At 39.3% G+C, this 25,418-nt stretch overlaps 1 protein-coding gene across 9 annotated transcripts in view; it reads left to right on the top strand.

The window, feature by feature from the left end:
- The window catches only part of usp9x (ubiquitin specific peptidase 9 X-linked), a 217,957-nt gene that overhangs the window by 155,832 nt on the left and 36,707 nt on the right, over positions 1-25,418 (top strand). For all 9 annotated transcript variants that reach the window (XM_033033085.1, XM_033033086.1, XM_033033084.1 and 6 more), the window contains 7 exons: positions 2,811-2,957; positions 9,155-9,362; positions 11,158-11,378; positions 15,732-15,919; positions 16,280-16,453; positions 19,474-19,615; positions 22,101-22,851. In XM_033033085.1, coding sequence (XP_032888976.1) covers positions 2,811-2,957; positions 9,155-9,362; positions 11,158-11,378; positions 15,732-15,919; positions 16,280-16,453; positions 19,474-19,615; positions 22,101-22,851 — 1,831 coding nt within the window. The remainder of the gene's footprint in view (positions 1-2,810; positions 2,958-9,154; positions 9,363-11,157; positions 11,379-15,731; positions 15,920-16,279; positions 16,454-19,473; positions 19,616-22,100; positions 22,852-25,418) is intronic.

The following is a 25,418-nucleotide window of genomic DNA, read 5'->3' as shown; positions in this document are numbered from 1 at the left end:
ATTATTTTTGTGCATAATAAAATATAAATGGATTGAACCAAGGATAGTATGGAGTTCATGGTGCAGACATTCAATACCAACAGAAAATTATTATATTTATATATTTATTTCCATTTTCTGATGGTATTGAATGCCTTCAGGATTTTAGCGTTTGTCAATACCAAGTCAGTACCATGTCTTGAGTTTCACTTTAATGTGATTAACACTGGAGGCAGCATAATAGGCTCTCAAGGTCAAGAGACTGGCAGTTAGACAAAGTATGAAATTCTTCTGGCAGTTTTGTCCTTGCTGATTCAACCGTTTGAGCTGAAACTAATGTGGAAAGTGAGAGAAACTGGAAGCAGACTATGAATATTTGTGTTCAAAAATCATAACAGATGATGAAAATCTGAAATAAAAACAAAGGGGATAGAGATTCAACAGGTCAGGCAGAAATTCCCCTGTTCTTGTGTTATTGTGTTGCATGTTGTACTTGGAGAAGATATTTCCTAAAATACTATATCGCATGGTCTCATATAAACAAGACTGCACAACATCTGTGAAGGTAGGAAAATTGAGTTGACATTTGAATCTGAGGTAAAATCATCAGCCTGTAGTATTTAATCCTATCAATTTACTATACACATGGTGTTTGTTCAGACCAATTTCACTTTCCAGCATCTGCAGTACTTTTCCCCTTTGGTAGTCTGATGTGTTTAGGTTTATTTCTGCCTTTGGCAACCGCATTGTGATTCTAAACACTATCTTATGGAAAGGTGCATTGGAAATTATCATACAAAACAAAATATGTGTTAGCATATTGAAATACCGTCAGTTGTGGAGATCAAGTTCTGTCTCCATAATTTCCTAAAAACATTTATGACAACTTATCTTATTCCAGTGACCAAAAAAAGGGGAAAAGGCTTCATATATGCCTCTAATATCATTTGAATTACGCTCATGTTAGCAATCATAGTATTTGAAAACATTGGTGTCAGAATGTTATAGGTCAGCCTACTAGACAGAGATAGCTGGCGGCTTTTTCTGCCATCACATTTAGTCTTTCTGCAAATAAAATGCCAGGTTAGCTTTATTTTGTGAAATCCTTATGGCCTTTCTTTAACAGTGCCTGACTCAAAATGTCACCTGTCCATTTCCCCCAGAGACGCTGTGGGGCCCGCCGAGTTACTCCAGCATTTGTGACTATTTCTGGCCTTTCTTTACCCAACTTCCTTATCCTCCTAGACCCCAACTTCTCCTAAATCCTTAACACACTCTTCCTCACCACCAATTGTTTGTCTTGCCCTCAGTTTCTGTTATCGTTGGCTTTTTTCCCCTTTTCTCTTTTCCCCGACTGCCATACCTCCCATACTGTTTTCTCTTGGTTTTACTCCTTTTGTTGCAGCATTGGGTTTTGGGAGTAATCCAGTTGGCATGTAGGGAACTGACATGTCAGAGATTTGAATTTGAAATGCAGTGGGATTTCGATTCTTTGTCGATGGAGCTAAAAATGGGAGAGTTGCAAGAAAAGCCTGGCATATTTCATGGCAAATAAGAAGTAATAACTGCTTTGTCAGTGATGGGACAGGGAATGAAATAGAGAGTGAGGTGTGATTTAAGAACAGTCAAATATTTGTTCCACATTTGAGAGTGTGTAGGGGATCAGTGAAATCTTGCTGAGTCTTCTCACCACAGTTGCCTGACCATGTTTGTCTCACCATTGCACAGGAATGCAGACTTGTTCTCTTTCACCTGTTCTATATCCCCACCAGTTTGCAGAGCAGCATACCCTCCTTCACTTCCACTACGGAGTTGTATGTAAGGTTTAAATGAGGTCCTTGGCAGAAACAATATGCCTACCATGAACAGGAAAGGATTTTACATCTAAAGAATGAATGAATGAATGAATGAATAAATAAGTTTATTGGCCAAGTATGTACACATACAAGGAATTTGCATTGGTACTCCACTCGCAAGTAACAACACGACATACAGTAACAATTAAGAATTATACCTAAAACATTAAACATTAATAATAAAATATTATAGTTTAAACATGTGAATGAAATAAAATTCCAGGGCAAAAGGAGGCTACAGACTTTTGGTTATTGAGTAGAGCTAGTACACGTGGAAAAAAGCTGTTTTTATGTCTGGCTGTGGCGGCTTTGACAGTCTGGAGTCGCTTTCCAGAGGGAAGTGCATCAAAGAGTTTGTGGCCAGTGTGAGAGGGGTCAGAGATGATCTTACCCACTCGCTTCCTGGCCCTTGCAGTGTAGTTTGTCAATGGGGGGAAACTATGTAATGGTTTTGGCATCTTAAGCACGTGGCTGAGTGCTCTTAACTTCCGAAAGACATTTGTGGTGTGGTTATTTGTCATCCATGTGAACATTGCTGAGCCTTATTAAAAAATGGTCAGATAATTTGGATAATTTTTAGATTGTAAAGGAATGTCGAGCAGAACGTAAGGCAAACTGCACTTCGAATTGTGCTGTAAGATGCTTATTCACTTCAAACAGCTGATGTGTTGAATTATCGTCTTATGATAAAATGCTCTTGCAAGAAGTTGTCTCTTAGCAGTCTGTTGTTGTGAATCTTGTTGATCAAAATAATGTTGCCAAAATATCAGAGAAGTTGGAAAAGATAAATGAATGTCATAGCTTATCTATACAGAAATTAAACTTTGCCATGAGACTGAATATAATGTCTTAACTTGGAAAATAATAGGCTTCAAATACATCTCTTTGCATAGTAACAAGAGCGACTCTTGGAGACTTAATGATGCACATTTTTAATTTAATTTTCAAATATTTATCTTTTTATCTAAATATAAGGATGAGGTAAAGAGAACAAGTGAAACTGGTGTTGAAGAAACAATTCTGGAGGGTCATCTTGGAGTTACAAAGGAGCTATTGGCATTCCAAACATCTGAAAAGAAATTTCATATTGGTTCAGAAAAAGGAGGAGCAAATCTCATTAAGGTATGTTCTAAACATATGACTGAGTTTTGCGTATTGTATGAATTTGATTAGATCATTTGGATATTGTCATAAAATAATGTATTCTACAATAACTAGGTAGCACAGATTAGCTGATTTAACATTAAGTTTTATTGTATGGCAATTGTCAATGTTGTGCAATATATTGGGATCTCAAATGTTAATTTAATTTACACAAACAGGAGTGGAGCTCTTTATAAATGTAAAGAGTTGTTTAGTATTTGATTAAGGAATAATATCCCTTAAATTGAGAGTTTGAAGCTTAAAACCTATATTGTTTTAAGTACTCGGCTTTTGGACTGATCCTGACACTGCACTTGCATTGTTAAAATTATTTATTTTAATAAAAATAAAATGTATTAATCTTACAACTTCCAGGTAAGTAAGTCAAGACTGACCCTAACAAATTAATGGTATGTTTGTGCTCATTGGTAGAATATTGTATGAGCAACCCAACCAAGTAAAGAATAAGGCACTTCATTTTAAATATACATTGATGTGCAACATTACAAAGGGACCTTAAAAAAGATCCACTCACAATTCCCCAATTTTTTGGTCTCCATTCTGCCAATTCAGCTGAACTCCAAATTCAGCTGCAAAATGTCTCTGCATCAACTGTGAAGGTTTGATAACAACCAAGTGGGATAAACATATTCTAAATTGCATCTCCGAATGGGAATGATGTTTGGAGGGACATGGGTGCCATGGGTGGGGAAGAAGGACATGGAGAAGATTGAGGCATCAGAAAAAGAATGAAGCAAATGAAGAGGCTCCTTAAATTACTTACCCACTAGTTACTGGCCAGTTCTGAAGTATCATTGACCGGTAGCATGTACTCAGTTTTTCTCCCTTTTACGTGCTGATGACTATTTTTTAGCATACTTTCACTTTTGATTTCCAGCAATTACTTTTTTATTTTTCAAAGTTCCTGTATTCCTTTCTTTTTCTGTTCTTTGTTCATCTCCCTCTATTTACACCACCAGACAGATTAATTACAATTATTAAGCTGTCACACCCTCTTTTAGATGACAGCCAGCAATTGGCATCTGGATTCTTGGTTTCTTGGTCCTCCAAAATATTCCAAATGGAATTTAAACTGGAGGTGGTGAAGGGAGGGCTTAAGCCAGAAAGAGTTATTGAGAAGAAAGAGCTACTTTAAATTTAGTTGCATCTGGTTGGGTAACTATATTTGGGTGGAGATTATTCCATGCTTTAATTGTGCGGGGGAAGAACGAATTGCTGTATACATCTGTCTTTGTAGCTGGGATCACAAATTGGATTGAATGCCCTCGTCTGCTCCTAATTGGTTTGGGTTTGGTGTAGGTCTTGTAGTCTATGTCGAGCTGACCATTTAACATTTTGTAAAAACAGATCAAACGGTGAGCTTCATGTCTGTCTTGGAGAGGGTTCCACCCCAGAGAATTCAGAAGTTTGGTGACACTCGCTTCTCTCTCATAGGTGTTCTCATAGGTGTTCTCTTGGTCTTCACTCTACCCCCCCCCCCCCCCCCTCTGTACTGTACCTCTAAAAATTATAGCAGATTAAATCTATTAGTATTTTAAATTTCAAGGTCTGCATGATTATTTTTGTAAGCATTGATCTGCCTGTCCCGCTCCAGGTTTAAACAGCGCTGTCAGTTTAACGTGTGGGAATTTAAATGAGCAGCGCTATGGGTTCAGAAAATAGTGCTCCCAGCCTATGCCTTTACACATAGCGCTATGGGCTTTACACATAGCACTATGGCCACAGCGCTGTGGGTCACAGACTGGAAGGGGAGGGAGAAGGAGGGAAAGAGGGAGAAGGAGAGGGAGTGGGAGGGAGGGAGGGAGGGAATAAGAGAGGGAGAAAAAAAGGGTGGAGGAAGAGAGAGAGAGAGAGGGTGGGAGGGAAAAAGGGAGGGGGAGGGAAAGAGGGAGGGAAAGGAAAAGAGAGAGGGTGGGAGGGAGAGAGAGCGAGGGGCGGAGGCTTCCAAAATGGCTTCCACATCATCATCTGGTGCTAAAGGCAGGAAGCAGCCGTTCAAACAGCAGTATACAAAGAGATGGCAATAAATGCACTGCCAAGTAAGGTGCGTAGAAGACATGTCAATTGGTAGGAAAGTTATGCATTCTTGTACTCTTACATGGATATGACCACACATAAAAATTAACACTTTTTTAGCAAAATGGCACCACATAAAAGTACCGATTTCCTCAGCAAAATACTGATTTTCAGGTACTAGAATACTGAAATGCTCTGACAAAACTTGGCAGCTCTGTGTTTGGGACAGACCCATAATTTATTTATTTGCCTCTGTACTCCACAATTTGAGATTTGTAATAGAAAAAAATCACATGTGGTTAAAGTGCACATTGTCAGATTTTATTAAAGGCCATTTTTATATATTTGGTTTCACCATGTAGAAATTACAGCAGTGTTTTACATAGTCTTCCCATTTCAGGGCACCATAATGTTTGGGACACATGGCATCACATGCGTTTGTAATTGCTCAGGTGTGTTTAATTGCTTCTTTAATGCAGGTATAAGAGAGCTCTCAGCACCTAGTCTTTCCTCCAGTCTTTCCATCACCTTTGGAAACTTTTATTGCTGTTTATGAACATGAGGACCAAAGATGTGCCAATGAAAGTCAAAGAAGCCATTATGAGACTTCGAAACAAGAATAAAACTGTTGGAGACCTGCCAAACCTTAGGCTTATCAAAATCAACTGTTTGGAACATCATTAAGAAGAAAGAGCACTGATGAGCTAACTAATCGCAAAGGGACTGACAGGCCAAGGAAGACCTCCACAGCTGATGACAGAAGAATTCTCTCTATAATAAAGAAAAATCCCCAAACACCTGTCCGACAGATCAGAAACACTCTTCAGAAGTCAGGTGTGGATTTGCCAATGACCACTGTCTGCAGAAGAGGTTACACTGCAAGATGTAAACCACTGGTTAGCGGTAAAAATAGGATGGCCAGATAACAGTTTGCCAAGAAGTAGTTAAAAGAGCAACCACAGTTCTGGAAAAAGGTCTTGTGGACAGATGAGACGAAGATTAACATATCAGAGTGATGGCAAGAGCAAAGTATGGAGAAGAGAAGGAACTGCCCAAAGCATATCACCTCATCTGTGAAACACAGTGGTGGGGTTGTTATGGCCTAGGCATGTATGGCTGCTAAAGGTTCTGGCTCACTTATCTTCATCGATGATACAACTGCTAATGGTAGTAGCATAATGAATTCTGAAGTGTATAGACACATCCTATTTGCTCAAGTTCAAACAATTGCCTCAAAACTCATTGGCCAGCGGTTCATCCTACAGCAAGACATTGATCCCAAACATACTCCTGAAGCAACAAAGGAGTTTTTCAAAGCTAAAAAATTGTCTTCTTGAGTGGCCAAGTCAATCACCCGATCTGAACCCAATTGAACATGCCTTTTATATGCTGAAAACTGAATGGGACTAGCTCCCAAAACAAGCATAAGCTAAAGATGGCTGAAATACAGGCCTGGCAGAGCATCACCAGAGCAGACACCCAGCAACTGGTGATGTCCATGAATCGCAGACTTCAAGTAGTCATTGCATGCAAAGGATATGCAATAAAGTACTAAACATGACTACTTTCATTTACATGACATTGCTGTGTCCCGAACTTTATGGTGCCCTGATATGTGGGGACTATGTATAAATACTGCTGTAATTTCTACGTGGTGCAACGAAAATGTATAAATATGGCCTGATAATATGCACTTCGACCACATGTGATTTTTTTCTATTACAAATCTCAAATTGTGGAGGCAAATAAATAAATGATGGGTCTTTGTCCCAAACATTATGAAGGGTACTGTATGAGCTGGGCCCAGGACAAGTCATTTGAAATCTTAACCGTTAGGAATTTAAAGCAGCTAACTTTCTCCACCACTGACGGCAAGTGATCTCCCAACTCTCTTTCTGAAGTCAATGATTTGCTCCTTGGTTTTGTTGACATTGAATGAGAGGTTATTGTGGCAGCATTCAACCAATTGTTCTAACTCTCTCCTGTACTCTGACTCATCAACTCCCATGATTCAATCAACAGCAGGGGTGTTGTCGGCAAATTTGTAGATGTCATTGCAGCTCTCCTTAGCCACATATTCTTGGGTATAAAGAGTAATAGGGCTCCTCCTCACTGACTGTCAAACTACGGCTGAGTTAAGATCCTGCAGTCCACCTAAGGATGGTCACTGAGGAGGATATTTTGTTACCAAGATTGAGATAAACTGCAAGCAACACAGGAAATAATAATACCAGTTAACAATTCCATCATCAGAATAATAATAAAAATAAAAATGTAAGTATTAACCTGGAATTGATCCAAGTGTTTACTCTCTGTGTGCAACAAAAGAAGCACCCAACTATATGTAGCTCGATTATTTTCCTCAGTATTACTTAACTTTATTGCTCTGATATAGAGTGGAAATATATCATTATAGTTGCCTGTCTGCTGAGGAAAAGGGCATATTTCCACAATGAATTGGAGAGAATGTAGAGCAAATAGGAACAGTTCTAGGAAATTTCTACAAAACTCAGTTTTAAATGACCAGCTCCTTATTTGGAAATAATGTTCAGGATGTTCCTGCTGGTGAATACATCTTAACATTTGATTTTGTATGTCTCAATAAGATCAACTTATTTATCAATAATTGCAGTGCCAAATTTATACTGTCATCTCCCATGATTAATGTGGAAAAGGAGAATTAAAATGGAAAAAGTCTGGCGTGGTTGCTGCTGCCGAGACATGCATTCGTTTCCCATCTCCAAATTTCTTTGGAAAAAGTGAGGATGAACAAACTTGAAGTGCTGTAGTTTATGCGAAGCAAGTGCTCCCACATCATTAATTGGGAGTTTACTGATTTTGGAACAATGGTGAAGGAATAGCACATCTGTTTTCAGTCATGTAGAAACGAGGAACTGCAGGTGCTGGTTTATATAGATATTAAAACAAGTGTTGGCGTAACTCAGCGGGTGAGCCAGCATCTCTGGAGAACATGAGGTCCCTGAGGTTTTGCGTTGGTCAGTCTGAAGAAGGTTCCTGACCCGAAACGTCACCTATCCATGTTCTCCAGGGAACAAAAGCTTTACTCTTATTGGTCACATATTCTGCTTTATATGTGCAACCAAATCTCCAAAGAAACGTGAACTTAGTCTTATTGCTTCTGTAGAAAATGCAGAGTCCCATACAGAAATTACTTTCACAAATGTTTAGCCATTGTGGAAGATGGTGTTGCACAATTTGTAATGTTATGCTGTAGATCAGTATATTTACTACATAATAACTTCTCTTTTTGCGCCAGTTCAAACCTGTTTAGCTGAGAAATTTCAATTATTTTGCCAGTTTTATTTTACTACTTTTGTAATAGTAACTTCTCCATGATCTTAGTTATTGCCTAGGGATATATATGATTAAATATTTATTACGGTATTTATGTTTAATTTATGTACCAATAATGTCAATATTTCATGTTTTTTTGCAAGCCAAAATACAAACTGCAATTATAAATAAGTCAAACTATAATTAACTTTTTTTTGATTGGGAAATGGTAAAGGTACAACTTTCTGAAGTGGAGTAAAATCACCCATCTTATTTTAGCTATCCATTATTGACAACTGGAAAGATGAAAGCAAACATTATGGACATCCTGCTGAGTGGTTTAGTTGTATGTTGCAATCTCCTAACCCAGAATGCTTCTGATGTATATCTGTCAATGTAACCAAGGAAAAATCATGTGGAACCTTTGTAATTGTGGAGTGTGAGATGGTGAATGTCATAGCCACGCAGTAATCTTCTGAGTATATAATATAGTCCTAAAATTGCAAAATTTCCATTAACGCATAGCTGACATTTTCAAATTCTAATTTTCTTCTGTGTAATGATTTAGGGGAGCTAATTGATTATTGTAATTGGACAGTGTAGGTTTTACTGCAGCCTATTTAAACCTTGGACAGAAGTTTGCACACTTGTCATTTCAAAGCCTGATAGCATCTTCAAAAAATGTGGACTTAGAAAATTTAACTTTTTTATGTATTATATTGTTCTCAACTTGCATTTAGATATACAGGACTGATTGGTATAGTTAAATTCGATTGAATTTGAATCTTTGACAGTTACCTAAATTAACAGTAGTAACAGTCATGTTTTCCTGTTTTATTCTGCAGGAACTGATAGATGACTTCATCTTTCCAGCCTCTAATGTGTACTTACAATACAAGAAGAGTGGAGAGTTGCCATCTGAACAAGCAATTCCTGTCTGCAGTGCACCTGCGGCAATCAATGCTGGCTTTGAATTGCTAGTAGCATTGGCTGTTGGTTGTGTGCAAAACCTCAAACAAATAGTGGACACCATAACAGACATGTACTATGCAGGTATTTGAAAATTAGTTGCTAGCTAATTCAGGGTGCTATTAGAAGAGCAAATAAACAGAAAAAAATCTTAGATTCAACTGATGATGTTCAAGTAAATTTATTTAGACACTAAACTGCAGATACTGGTTTTCAAAAAAAGAAAAAGTGCTTTAGTATCTCAGCAGGTCAAGCATCATCTCTGGAGGACAGGGATAAAGTGACGTTCCCGTGTCCGAATCTTTCAGACAGAAATACATTTATTTCTTGATCTATCAACTGTAGGTCATTTGGTATCATTTTTACCTCTAATTCAGAAGTCATTTTTACCTCTAATTCAAGACCACTACAGAGATTTGAACACAAGCATTCTATTGCAGTATTGAAGGAATATCACACTGAGAAATCCTTTTAAGTTAGTGAGTCCAGGTGGGGGTGCAAAAATGACATAGCACCATGGAGCGATTTTGCTAATTCTATGATCGGGCAAATTTTTATCTCACAGAGTCGTCAATACTAAAAAGAAGACTATTTGATCATTACCCTTTTCCTGTTTAAAGGAGCTTGGGCATAAGTGGCCTGCTACATTTTTGTTATATTGTAACTGTGATGAAATTTCAGAACTATTTCATTTGCTGACGCTGATATCAGTTCAAGCCAGTTTTGCGATCTTGATAATCCATGTGGTAGTACATTTTCATTGAATTATTATGTAGTATACCAATACCAATATTACAAATTGTGGTACTGGGAAAGCAGAGCTTTAAACACTTGCCCTGCAAATCAAACAACCTGTTATTTCTCTGAGTTCTCAACTAATGAATGTTCTTTTGTGTAAATTGTAACTTTAGCAAATCTTTAACCAGATCTGTGTTGCTGTATTTAAAGAAAAATGGCATGATGGTGGAGATAGTGGTTGTGGATTTGGGGATGTGAGTATTGGAGTGGACTGTGTTGGTTTATAACAGTGTTGAGAGAGATAAGAGGTGGATTAAATGCTCTGGAATATTTGGTGTTTGTTGATCAGGTAGAATGAGTCTGGGGGTGGGGGGTGGGGGGGGAGTAAATAGAAATATTTTAAATGTCTGAATACATTTCACAGTGATTGGAACAATAAATGTAGTCGCCACAACAATGCTATAAAACATGATTTCAATTGTTTTATTAATAGATCCACATGCATTAAATATTTTATATAATGTCAAATCTACAGCACATTGATTTGTGTTTCAATATAAATAAATGTCATGAACCACTATGGCTGCATTATCAGACAGAAACTTTGGTTTGGGTTACAATCAAATGGGAACATAATTTTGCTTTATTACTGTTAGATTATTTTACTTTGGGCTGTATTCACTTGGCCAACACTGGCTAAAAATGTTTTGATGCTTCCAATTCATCATGGAGTACCATTTCGGAATGATGATAATCTCTGCAAATTCGCCACACTGAAGCTAGTAGAAGGAAATATTGCAGCACTTTTACTGTCATCAGCCCTTACTCAATTTTAAAATTCCTTTTATTCTCCAGCATTTTGGTCTACCTTAAAATTCCTTTTAGCATTTTAAAAAGAACTTTCAACGAAATCAGCTGCCTTTTGTTTTCAATAAAAAGGACATTCAAATTGCATGAATACACTGCCAGTAAGGTAGAAACATAAATGTAAGTTACCATCCTGTCTGGAAGTTATTATGGTCTAATTGTGATATTTTTCCCAAACTTTTAGTATGTGAAAAATCTATAACTGGACTATTAATGATGATGAGCCTTAGAATTGTTAAAATGCCTCTGACATTAATTGCTTTTGTTTGTTTAGGTTGTGAAGCACTGACAGAGTGGGAATACTTGCCGCCAGTAGGACCACGCCCATCAAAAGGATTTGTAGGATTGAAGAATGCTGGTGCTACTTGTTATATGAATTCTGTTATTCAACAACTGTATATGATTCCAGCTATCAGAAATGGTATCCTTACTATCGAAGGCACAGGCAGTGATGTTGATGATGATGCATCTGGTGATGAAAAGCAGGACAACGAGGTGAATATTAAACAAAACTGGTTTTATATATAGAAATTAATTGCTTTAACCTATTGCTTGGTAGAATATGCCTCAGTATCCAAACGATTATTGAACTTGGTAAAAGTTATACAAATGCATTCAAATGTTTATTTGATTGTGATTAAATCTTATTAAAATATTGTTAGCCTTTTCAATGAAGTTAAAATTTGTTTCAGAAATCTAGTTTCAATTAGACTAAGTGGGACCCGTTGGGTCCCAGCATCACACGAGAGGGCTGGTCCCCCAGCACAATATTCCACCTCTCCACCAATTCCAATATTGGTGGCCAGTGGGGGGGGGGGGGGGGTTCTGGAGCACTAATATGGGTGTTGTGGGCTGAAGGGACTGGTTTCCAGAGGGCTAGTGTGGACATTGTGGGCCGAATGGTTTCTTGGGCTGGCGGCTCAGTCATTCAAGCCTGTTGTGCTGGCAGTTCACTCACTCACGGCTGGTGGGCTGGCAGTTGACTCACGGCTATTCCTTGAAATTCTATTTCAAGCAGGGTGCAAAGCCACCAAACTCAAGTGCAGTTTCTTACCACTTCAAGCAGGGTGCAAGGCCACCAAATTCAAGTGCAGTTTCATGCCATTTCAAGCAGGGTGCAAGGCCACTAAAGTCAGCAAGTCATGACCTCTCCCTCCTCCATCTTGCAAAGACTGAGCCACGCCCACACTTCTGGGTTTTATAGTTCCTCCCCCCCTCCACCAGAAGGGGCGTGCCCTTCATGGAGTGATTGACAGGAGAGAGAATCTCAACATTTTTTAAACACTATAACTTTTAGTTTTCATCGATGGGAAAAATCCTCGGCACCTGATGAGTGGAGGGGGACTCTGAGTAAGATGGCCAAAAATCACAGCCGTACGTGGTAGCGTATTTTCTAAAATCAATGTAAAGCGCAAACAGGAAGTGGCCAAGATTGGACTTTTAATTATATAGAAGACAAGGCAACTTTAATTAGGCAAGGCAACTTTAATTAGGCAACGCAACTTTAATTAGGCAACGCAACTTTAATTAGGCAACACAACTTTAATTAGGCAACGCAGCTTTAGCATTTCCAAACCAAAGGCAACACAGCTTTAGCATTTCCAAACTATATTTTCAAACCACATTAAGGGCACTGACAGGTCAGTAAAACCACTCACAGTTTAGTAGACATGTGTTCAGTGTTATTCACAGCTCAGACTGAGAGACGTGACCCTCTCGCTCCACCATCTTGCAGAGACTGACTGAGGCACTCAACACTTCCAGGTTTTATAGTCCCTCCAGAAGGGGCGTGGCCTTCAGGAGAGAGAATTTCAACATTTTTTAAACACTAATAACTCTTTCATTTTTCATCGGTGGGAAAAATCCTCTTGTCCTGCACAGCGGAGGGGGACACTGAGTAAGATGGCCAAAAATCACAGCCGTAGGTGGCAGCGTTTTGTCTAAAATCAATATACAAAACAAGTGGTCAAGATCAGACTTTTAGTAATATAGATAGATAATACGACATATAGAAATTCAGTTATTCATAGCCAACCACCATAATTATGCACTAATATCGACAATTGAACAAATGTTCATGAGACCAGATTTTACTGTCAATAATATCCCCTCCATGTAATTCTGGAGAGTCAAAAGAGCACTCGGAACCACAACCGGCTCCTTTCCCTGCCCTGTAGAACGGAGCGGTTCAGGAGATCCTTCACCCCTGCAGCAATTAGATTTTATAATTCGGACCGCTAGGCTGTAGGGGGATGCATTTTGCAATTTTTAATTTTTAATTGTTAATTATTGGTCTTTTTAAATATTTATTGCTCTCAGGTAGTGTCCACATTGTATTCTATGTATTTTCTGTCTGCGTTCGTTTTGAATCTGTGGGTTTGTTGGTTGGGGGCTTCTGGACATCTGAATTTCCCTGAGGGGATCAATAAAGTATTTATTATTATTATTAATAAGAGCTGCTGATGCGGGGGCAGCACAGGAATTCCAGGTGAAGTGTAAATGCATGGTTATCTGTGTATATTTTGAAGCTGCTGTCCAAGTAGCTTAGCAAAAAAGGATTTTACTCTCTGGTTTACCACTGACAAAAAATGAAAGTGGTAAAGATTCTACATCTGCACAGTAATTAGGAATTAAACATGGAATATTTGCAACTGGTATTGCATGCAAGAACCTGTAAATTGTTGATGTCTCATATAAGAATTATATTGGTCATGTACATCCTACATGTGGATAGTTTCAGAATATTAAAGGCAAAATTTTAGATGGTTAGTCTCACTTTTTCTCCCAGTTTTTTAATCCAATCTATCATTACTTAGCTTTATTTCCTTGCATCTGATTTGACATTACATTAACACGTTCATCACACCCATTTTATTCCTTCTGCATGTCGGCTTTTAATCATAAAATGACATACAGTGCCCTCCATAATGTTTGGGACAAAGACCCATCATTTATTTATTTACCTCTGTACTCCACAATTTGAGATTTGTAATAGAAAAAATCACAGGCAGTTAAAGTGCACATTGTCAGATTTTAATAAAGGCCTTTTTTATACATTTTGGTGTCACCATGTAGAAATTACAGCAGTGTTTATACATAGTCCCCCCATTTCAGGGCACCATAATGTTTGGGACACAACAATGTCATGTAAATGAAAGTAGTCATGTTTAGTATTTTGTTGCAAATCCTTTGCATGCAATGACTGCTTGAAGTCTGCGATTGATGGACATCACCAGTAGCTGCGTGACTTCTCTGGAGATGCTCTGCCAGGCCTGTATTGCAGCCATCTTTAGTTTATGCTTGTTTTGGGGCCCGTCCCCTTCAGTTTTCTCTTCAGCATATAAAAGGCTCAATTGGGTGATTGACTCGGCCACTCAAGAATTGACCATTTTTATCTTTGAAAAACTCCTTTGTTGCTTTAACAGTATGTTTGGGATCATTGTCTTGCTGTAGAATGAACTGCCGGCCAATGAGTTTTGAGGCATTTGTTTGAACTTGAGCAGATAGGATGTGTCTGTACACTTCAGAATTCATTATGCTACTACCATCAGCAGTTGTATCTTCAATGAAGATAAGTGAGTAAGTACCTTCAGCAGCCATAACACCCCACCACTGTGTTTCACAGATGAGGTGGTATGCTTTGGATCTTGGACAGTTCCTTCTCTCCTCTTTACTTTGCTCTTGCCATCTGATATAAGTTCATCTTTGTTTCATCTGTCCACTAAACCTTTTTCCAGAACTGGTTGCTCTTTTAAGAACTTCTTGGCAAACTGTAACCTGGCCATCCTATTTTTGCGGCTAACCAGTGTTTTGGATCTTGCAGTGTAGCCTCTGTATTTCTGTTCATGTCGTCTTCTGCGGACTGTGGTCATTGACAAATCCACACCTAACTCCTGAAGAGTGTGTCTGATCTGTCGGACAGGTGTTTGGGGATTTTTTCCTTTAATAGAACGAGAATTATTCTGTCATCAGCTGTGGAGGTCTTCCTTGGCCTGCCAGCCCCTTTGCGATTAGTAAGCTCACCAATGCTCTCTTTCTTCTTAACGATGTTCCATAAAGTTGATTTGGGTAAGCCGAAGGTTTGGCTGATGTCTCTAACTGTTTTACTCTTGTTACTCAGTCTCATACTGGCTTATTTGACTTTCATTGGCACAACTTTGGTCCTCATGTTGATAAACAGCAATAAAAGTTTCCAAAGGTGATGGAAAGACTGGAGGAAAGACTAGGTGCTGAGAGCTCTCTTATACCTGCATTAAGGAGGCAATTAAACACACCAGAGCAATTACAAACGTCTGTCAAGCCATGTTACCCAAACATTATGGTGCCCTGAAATGGGGGGGGGGACTATGTATAAACACAGCTGTAATTTCTACATGGTGAAACCAAAAATGTATAAAAATGGCCTTTAATAAAATCTGACAATGTGCACTTTAACCATATGCGATTTTTTTCTATTACAAATCTCAAATTGTGGATTTCAGAGGCAAATAAATAAATGATGGGTCTTTGTCCCAAACATTATAGAGGGCACTGTAGATTCACGATCCTCTTTCTGTTGCCCTGTTTTCTTCAATGTTGAATTGTTTGTTCAATTTTCCAATATGATCTTGAATTACATTTTGAAAGGAAAGATACAGTTAACAAGTAATACCATTAGTATGTCCTACTGTAGATATGTTTAATAATTCCAATTTTTTCTAACAAGTTGTATTTCTGTTATGAATGTGGTTTATTTTGATAGTTCTGTTATGAAACTGGTTTATTTGATAATTCTGTTATGAAACTGGTTTATTTTGATAGTTCTGTTAATTTTATTGAAACCTTATTTGATATTGGATATTTTTACAGAGCAATGTTGATCCTAGAGATGATGTTTTCAGTTACCACCACCATTATGACAAACCAGTAATTGGAAAAACTGAAGATCGAAAGGAGTACAATATTGGAGTTCTGAGACATCTGCAAGTTATTTTTGGGCATTTGGCTGCCTCCAGGTTGCAGTACTATGTGCCTAGAGGTTTTTGGAAGCAATTCAGGTTTGTTGCATAAAGAATTTGTGTGTACTAAAATGTCAATAATGTGAAACCTGATTCCTGAAAGGAAAGAGAGAAAGAGTTTGACCACTATTGACGTGGTTAAAAAAAAATGCAATTATCTTATTTGTGAAATGCATTAACATTGTACTGACTTGTTTCATCAAAGGAAATAGAATTAAATGTGCAAATTTTGTTTAGAAATGATAACGCAATTGTAAGTAGATTATATAACTTGGACTGAGTACAGCGTGGCAACAACAAGATAATACAATTTGTATCTAAAGCAAAACTTGATGGTGAGGAAATTGTTACTCTGTAGTACAAAGCACAAAATATTACTTTTTCTTATTACAACCATAGGCTTTGGGGTGAGCCGGTCAATCTTCGAGAACAGCATGATGCTTTGGAGTTCTTCAATTCATTAGTGGATAGCCTGGATGAAGCTTTAAAAGCTCTGGGACATGCAACGATGCTCAGCAAAGTTCTTGGTGGTTCGTTTGCTGATCAAAAAATATGTCAAGGTTGTCCTCACAGGTAAATTTGATAAATATATGACTGAACACTGCTGTGGAACACTACTGAGTAGTGATGAAGATTGCAACTGAAATCAATATAATCTCTGGCACTCTATGTTATTGCATTGCTTCGTAATAGGTTTGTTCAAATTATCTGTATTCTGTTGAGATGTATTAGCATATAATTAATTCTGAATTTTTATTTTAAATGCGTAAAAGCAAGATTTTGGATCATTATGGCAGAGGAGGCTATTTGACCTAAGGAAACCAATAATTTCCACTCTGCCCTGGAGATCATTTTCCCCTTCATACCTAAAATAAGGTAATATCTAAGTTTTAAAAATCCCACAAAAATTCTGGCAGAAGTGAAAGTTCCAAATATGTGACGCCATTGTTTTATAGGTGCTTAGAATGGTGTTGTTGAATTCCAAACATGTTCTAGGTTATGAGCAAGTCTTAGTAAGAATTTTCTTATGGTTATTAATTTTATTGATTCTTGGTGTCACCAGAATTATCAGCATTTGCCTATCACTTGAGGAGACAACAGTAAGTCACATTCTTGAGCATCACAAGGTACACCCGAAGTGCTTTTGGTTTGGGAGCTCCAGGATTTAGACCCAGCGATGAGTAACCAGCAATGTATTTCCAAATGAAGACAATGTGCAACATAGAAGGAATCCTGCAGGTGGCAGTGTTACTGCACCTGCTGCCCTTCTCTTGATGGTAGAGGTTGTGAAGGTGTCATCAGAACGGGTACTTGCAGTAAACATTTTGAAGTGTTCACAATACAGCTGGTGGAGGGAATCTGTGTTGTAGGTAGTTAATGAGATGTCAGCAGGCTGCTTAGTCACTATGATATGGAGTTTTCTGAGAATTATTAGAACTGCACTCATTCAGGCAAGTGGAGAGTTTTACATCAGGCTGTTGACGTGCGTTGAAGATGGTGGAATGGCTTACAGGTATCAAGAGGTTTAAGCCACATGTCACAGAATACCTAGACTCTGACAGGCTTCTGTAACCACAGTACTTGTGATTGGTCCCATTGAGTGTTTGGTCACGGCTGACCCAAGATATTGTAGCTGGAGCATTCTGATGTCATGGGTTAGGTTGCTTGAATGTTTCTTAATAAAAATGGTAATTGTCTGACACATTTGTGGCATGAATATAACTTCCCACTTCTCAATCAAGAGATATGGGGAAAAAGCCGGAACGGGGTACTGATTTTGGATGATCAGCCATGTTCATATTGAATGGTGGTGCTGGCTCAAAGGGCCGAATGGTCTACTCCTGCACCTATTTTCTATGCTTCTAATCCGGACCTCAATATTGTCTTGGTCTTACTGCATGCAAGCATGAACTGGTTCATTTTGCTGAGGACCTGTGAACAGAATTGAATATTGCACAATCACAGCATGATGAAAGGAATTTCATTGATTAAGCTGTTCAAGTTGGGTGGCCCAAGGATTATGCCCGTTGGAACTTATAAAGACAATGTCCTGAGGCTGGGGTGATTGACCTCTAGCAACCATCACCATCTTTCTACAACTTATGATTCTGACCATTGGGATACTTTCTGCTTGAAGCCTTTTACTTCAATTTTACCACATCCCATCAAATGTTACCTTGATGTCAAGATAGTCACTTTCACATGGAATTCATATCATTGATCCATATTTATATCAAAGTGATGAAGAGATCTGGAGTTGCACTCAATCTGAACCACTTGATAGCACTGTTAATGACACATTCCATTATGTTACTGATGATTAAGAGCACCTTGTTTGATCAGTAATTAGCAATGGGCATAAATCCTGTATTTTCAGAACAGGACATAATTGGGCAATTGTCCACATTGGTGGCTCGATGCTGATTTTGTCATTTTAGTGGAACAGTTTGACTTGAAGCAGAGTTGGTTTTGTTGCTCAGGTCTAAATATAGGGCCACTACCCAAAACGTCGACTGTCCATTTCCCTCCACAGATGCTGCCTCACTCAGCAGTTCTTCCAGCTGTTCTTTATTTGCAAGAGACGTGCATGATCTGATCATAACAAATCTCAAGAAAAATGCAGGTAGTAGCATGAACCCACAGCAGTTTTGATTTTTTTAAATAAAAAAAATGTCTGCGCTTCGTCGACTGAGAAGGAACTGGAGAAACTTCTAATCTAACTGCCCTCACAAATTCATCTCCATATGAGGTCTGCTACGGGATGGCATGCAACCTATGATTCTAATCAAGGGTCAGCTATGGATCCAATTCTTGGAACAATGAAAGCTGTGGTGTTGCTCCAATCTTTCCGATTGTAATATTGCACCTGGCAACGAAACCGGAATGGAATAAGTCAGTCTGAATTCCAAGGAGCAAGAGGAGCAGCTGTCTATCCAATGATGAGGAACTTGCCTCCCTATTTCCCCCCATTAAAGTTGGTGTGAATGAGAACCTCTCCAACATTTGAAGTTCGACAGCACTCGGAACAAAACGGCCTATTTGTTTGGCAAGCCATCCTCTGTGAGGTTGACTTTACCTCACTGTGCTGCTTTGGATATGTGCCATCTTTCAATTGCTCTGCAGAAACATGCCAAGCCACCTTCAAGAGCACCTAACAAATATGCACTCTTAATTACCTACAAGAACATAGACAGCAGACGAATGGGAACACAACAAACAAGAAATTTCTGTCCAACAATCGGTTTTATCAACAATGCTCATTTGTATTAAGATCAAATCCTTGAAATTAATTTCAGCAAAAACAAAGGGAATATTTTCATGTGGACTGCAGCAATTCAAGACCATATTTCCACACTGCCATAGGGCAAATTAAGGATAAGCAGCGAATGGTGTCCTTGCAAGTGATACTCATATATATACACATGTAAGTAAGTCTGTGCCTGAGGGATGGGTTTCACTTTGTATTTTGTCATGTATCAACATTTGTATCTGGTGTAGGGATGTGCTTTGAGTGAATTCTTGAATGCTAGTTTTAAATATAGCATTATATTTCTGATTGGTGGGCTAATCGTATTGATTTGTTTTTGTTTCAGGTATGAATGCGAGGAATCCTTCACAACACTGAACGTCGACATTAGAAATCATCAAAACCTTCTTGACTCACTTGAGCAGTATGTCAAAGGAGACTTACTGGAAGGTGCCAATGCATACCATTGTGAGAAATGTAATAAAAAGGTAATTGCAATTTTGTATCCAGATATTACTGGTCTAGATTCTGCAGTCATTACCTACAATGCTATGCCTACTGCATTTCTGCACAGAAACTGCGGATTTTAACATTTACCATTCTAATATTTAGGTTTGACTTTGCACTTAACTTTCTGAATTGGTTTTTTTCCAAGACTAAAGGTATGAACAGTTAATGATATAGCCCCATCTTAGCATTCCATTTATTTGTTCACGAGATGTTATTGATTAGGGAAATTTGCGGAATTATTGTTTTTTGAATTGCTTGTTGAGCAGAGGAGGCAGTTTAGCTGTATTTAGGTCTTGACCTGGAATTTGGGGAAATGCAAAGGATGGAAAATTTAACTTTCTAAAGGATATTAGTGAAGCAAATTAGTTTCATGATTGCTGTCTCTAAGATGCAATTATTTAGTATTTTTAAAATTCCGCTTATTAACTTGAGTTTAAATTTCCTCAATTTCCTGCCTCAAATTTCTAAATCAGTGGTCCAAGACGAGTATATTTACACCTAAATTGTGAGCTACAAAGTCACGTTTCAACTATTGAGCAAAACACTGTATTGGAGGAACTCAGCAGGATTCTAGCCTGAAGAAGGGTCACGACCTGAAGCAGTGTCTGTCCATTCGATCCACAGATGCTGCCTGACTGCGATATTCCTCCACTGTTTTGTGTTGTCAAGATTCCAGCATCTGCAGTTTATATGTCTCTGTCTTATTTTTAATGTAGTTGTACTCAGTTTCGGAAGTGGGGTGTTTACAAGCATAACTCTGCCCACTGTTTTTGTTTCAAACAGTTACACTGAAAAATCTGACCTGTAAATTTTTGAAATATGAATTGCTTTGCTTTTACATAATATGCATTTCCAAAATGACAATAGATCATAGATGCAGGAGTAGGCCATTCGGCCCTTCGAGCCAGCACTGCCATTCAACGTGATCATGGCTGATCATCCCCAATCAGTACCCCTTTCCTGCCTTCTCCCCATATCCCCTGACTCCGCTATCTTTAAGAGCCCTATCTAGCTCTCTCTTGAAAGTATCCAGAGAACCGGCCTCCTCCACCCTCTGAGGCAGAGAATTCCACAGACTCACAACTCTCTGTGAGAAAAAGTGTTTCCTTGTCTCCGTTCTAAATGGCTTACCCTTTATTCTTAAACTGTGGCCCCTGGTTCTGGACTCGACTTGGCAAGCCGTAAATGCCACTGCTTGGCAAGCCGTTTGAGATAATATACTGTCTTACAAAGTCATGTTAATGAGAGCTAATTTGTAGGATCCTATTAAGTGCCATGCAATGCATCACCAGTTAACGGGGTGGTAGTGAGAGGATGAATGCTTGATAATGAGCCGTCTACTTTGCTGATCCTGTCCTTGTGTCTTTTTTGGTAGCATGCCTTTGCACTAGGAAGCCTGTTCCCAATTTATCAGAGTGGCCCCAGGCAGTGTCCTGCTGTGTCTGTCAGTTTTGATACCCCTTCCGTGAATGCCTTCAAAGCTAGTGAGGCCTTGCCCTAGACTCGGTGGTAGTCAAAGATGTTTAAATTGAAGATCTATTGTCTATTGCCATTTTGGAAATGCATCTCTTAAAAATAGCGGAGTCAATGGGGAGAAGGCAGGAACGGGGTACTGATTGGGGATGATCAGCCATAATCACATTGAATGGTGGTGCTGGCTCGAAGGGCCGAATGGCCTCCTCCTGCACCTATTGTCTATTGTCTATTTAAGACCCAAAATACTGCAGATACTGGAATCTTGGAACAAAAAACATTGCTGGAAGAAGTTAGTGGGTCAGAAATTCAAAGAAGGGTTCTGACCCAAAACATTGCCTATCCATTTCCCTCCACAGATATTGATTAAGCATCTTGATGTGCAGCTACTTCAATTAGAATAGTAAGGAATTGATATTCCCACATTTTTTGAAAATTATATATTTTAATGTAATTGAAGAACCTATTTTGCTTTTTAATTGTATCCATATTTCTTTATTGATGAAATTGCATCAGAAAATTGGAATACAAGTAGTTGCAGCTTTGGAGGTAATTGGGCCAGCTAAATCCAAATTAACTCCAAGAGTAATTCAGCTGGTCTCATTTACCCCCTCCCACTCCCTCCTCTCCCAATGGCCTTTCAATTTTTTTCCCAGCTCCTCCTTGAATGCTGCAATTCAATCTGAGTTTGAAATGTTACAAAGTTGAAAGAAACAATGGTAGTGGCTGGACATGAAATATAGTTCTTGCAAGTCTACATTTGAATCTTCTCTTCACACATGATGAAAGGTGAAGGACCTAACAGTTGATAACACCGAATGAATGGTGCTAAATATGAGCCTGCTTCACGGGGGCAGGGATGGGTGGAATGTATGCAGATGATAATTTATCATAAATTATTTTCTTTGGCATTGTCATGGGCATGAGTTCTTTGATATTTATGAGTAATAGCAGAACTTAACGTTATCATGTAATATTCCTGTTTTGCAGGTGGATACAGTTAAACGTTTGCTAATAAAGAAGTTGCCACCAGTTTTAGCAATTCAACTCAAGCGATTTGACTACGACTGGGAAAGGGAATGTGCAATTAAATTCAATGACTATTTTGAGTTTCCTCGAGAGTTGGACATGGAGCCCTACACAGTGGCTGGAGTTGCCAAATTGGAAGGGGATGACATCAACCCAGAAAATCAGTTGATTCAAAATGACCAGCCAGATAATGAACAACCTGGTAGCACCAAATATAGACTAGTTGGTGTGCTGGTGCACAGTGGTCAGGCCAGTGGTGGACATTACTATTCATATATTATTCAACGAAATGGTGGCGATGGTGAAAAAAATAAGTGGTATAAGTTTGACGATGGTGATGTAACTGAGTGCAAAATGGATGACGATGAAGAGATGAAAAACCAATGTTTTGGTGGTGAATACTTGGGCGAAGTGTTTGATCATATGATGAAACGTATGCAATTCAGGCGACAAAAACGATGGTGGAATGCCTACATCCTTTTTTATGAACGAATGGACACCATAGATAAAGATAATGAATTAATTAAGTACATCTCTGAGCTTGAGATTAGCATTAAACCACACCAGATAAAAATGCCAATTGTTATTGAGCGAAGCGTCCGGAAACAAAACGTGCAATTTATGCACAACAGAATGCAGTATAGTTTGGAGTATTTCCAATTCATTAAGAAACTTTTAACATGTAACAGTGTCTACCTGAATCCTCCACCTGGTGAGTATGAACTATCTTTTTTTGATAACAGTGCATTTCTAAAAATACAAAATATAGTTTAAGTGGTGGTACTGCCACAGAAGATATGTCATGTAAATATGAAAATAATGTTTCTGGTCCCCTGAACCGTTTGAATTAAAAACATGACACTTTGATCAAGCAAATAGGAAAGTCCAATTTCCCTTAGCAGCCGGAAAAAGGATTAAGTATATAAAAACTGATAGCCTGAAGAATGAGAAGAAATTTATTTCTCAATGTATGGTTAGGTTTTAGGAATATGCCACATTAATGGGTGGCAGAAATGCTTACATTGAAAAGAAATCATTTGCCATAACATAGGATTGTTGACTGAATGTTGACAATCTGTGGAATTCTCTGCCACAGAAGGTAGTTGAGGCCAGTTCATTGGCTATATTTAAGAGGGAGTTAGATGTGGGCATTGTGGCTAAAGGGATCAGGGGGTATGGAGAGAAGGCAGGTACAGGATACTCAGTTGGATGATCAGCCATGATCATATTGAATGGTGGTGCAGGCTCAAAGGGCCGAATGGCCTACTCATACACCTATTTTCTATGTTTCTATGTCAGGTTAGGGTTTGGTAACTAATTTGACAAAATGATCGTCCCTGGTTGTTTTTGTTTCTGCTATAATATTTCAATTCTGTGACCAAGTTCGTAATGGGCCTGTCCCACTTAGGCGATTTTTCAAGCGACTGCTGGCGACACTCGGCTACTGTCAGAGTGGAACACACACTCTCTCTCTCACACACACAGGCACGCATGCACACACACACGCACACACACACACACACACACACACACACACACACACACACACACATTGCACGCGGGGGACAGGGCAAGCAGGGGGAGTGCTGTCTGCAATTCACACGGTGCAAACCGAAGGTGATACAGACGATGAACAGGAAGGTTGGTGCTGTAATTTAGACAGCTAAAGCACAGTGTATGGTAAGTCCATTAAAAGAGATGGGGAGAAGGAGGGAGAAGGTTTGGAGACAACCTTTAAGTATCCAGGCAACTTTTAAGAAGCCAGCGATACACGGCTGTGAAGCTCGGCGGACATTTAACATTACCGGTCGGTTAGCCTTGGTTCTGAAAACTACTGCTTACTTTTTTTTCCCCAATGAACCAATGACATTCACCGGTCAGAACCGGCTGCAACCTACAAGAACCTACGAGAACCTTCGACCTCCTGGCAACCCACTAGGACCTCCTTGCGACCCACCTATGGCACGAGAATTCTCGCTACTCTTCATGGCGGCTTCATTCTAGTGGCCGCTAATTTTTTAACATGTTGAAAAATTTGTGGCGACCATAATGAGGCCGTGACTAGTTCCCAGAATGCGGGAACTCCTCACGACAATGAAGGCGACTCCCCGGCAACCACCTGCGAACATGTGGCGACTGCATATTCTCCTGCAGTCGCCTAAAATGTCACCTAAGTGGGAAAGGCCCATTAGTCTCTTTTTCGGTAGTAAAAACATTTTTTAAACAATTTGTATTGGAAAATTCAGCTTTCGACAAGATTATCACTACTTCAATCATGCTGGCACTTTACATTAATTGTAATTTAAATAATTCATTTATTGCTTAACAGGTTTGACCCAGCATTTTTCAACATTTACATATACTTTTGTTACCAATATATAAACATTTCAATTATTCCATTGTGTGTAAAGTTGCTCTTGGGTAGAGCAGTACAGATTTCACTATTTCACTTTTTCAGAAGCTGGAGCATAAACAAAACCATTTGGTTTAAATAGTAAAGTCGTTCATTGATAGCTCCGCCTTTAACATCATCCCCCCCCATAAACTAGTCACCAAGCTGGACCACCAGGGCCTCAACACACACCTGAGCAGCTGGGTCCTGGACTTTCTCACCGGCCGACCACAGACTGTGCGCATGGGGAGGCAGGTCTCCTCCAGCATCACCCTGAACATCGGTGCACCACAGGGCTGTGTGTTGAGCCCCTTCCTCTTCTCCCTCTACACTCTCGACTGCAAACCCACCCACGAGGCCAACACCATATTAAAGTTTGCAGATGACACCATCGTGGTAGGCAGGATCACGAGTAACAACGAGGCCGCCTACACGACAGAGGTAGAGAACCTGGTGAGCTGGAGCCGTGAGAACAACCTGATCCTCAACGCAGCAAAAACAAAGGAGATGATCCTGGACTTCAGGAGGAGACCGAAGACCTTCGTCCATCAGCCCATCACCATTAACGGCGAGATAGTGGAGGCTGTGCAGAACATCAGGTACCTCGGGGTCAACATCAGCCACGACCTGACCTGGACCGTCAACATCATGGCGACGGTCAAGAAAGGACTTCCAAGGCTTCACTTCCTGAGGTGCTTGAAGAGGGCACGTCTCCCACAACAGGTGCTGTTGAGCTTCTACAGGTCAGCCATCGAGTCAGTTCTCACATACTGCATCACAGTATGGTACTCTGGCTGCACCGCAGAGAACAGGAAAGCTCTCCAATGCGTCATTAAGACTGCTGAGAGGATCACTGGCACCCAGCTCGCCAGACTGGAGGACATCTA

The sequence above is a fragment of the Amblyraja radiata genome, chromosome 14 (assembly GCF_010909765.2).
Source record: "Amblyraja radiata isolate CabotCenter1 chromosome 14, sAmbRad1.1.pri, whole genome shotgun sequence".
Classification (NCBI taxonomy): domain Eukaryota; kingdom Metazoa; phylum Chordata; class Chondrichthyes; order Rajiformes; family Rajidae; genus Amblyraja; species Amblyraja radiata.
The sequence above is the reverse complement of the archived record's forward strand: the minus strand, read 5'-3'. Positions and strand labels throughout refer to the sequence as shown.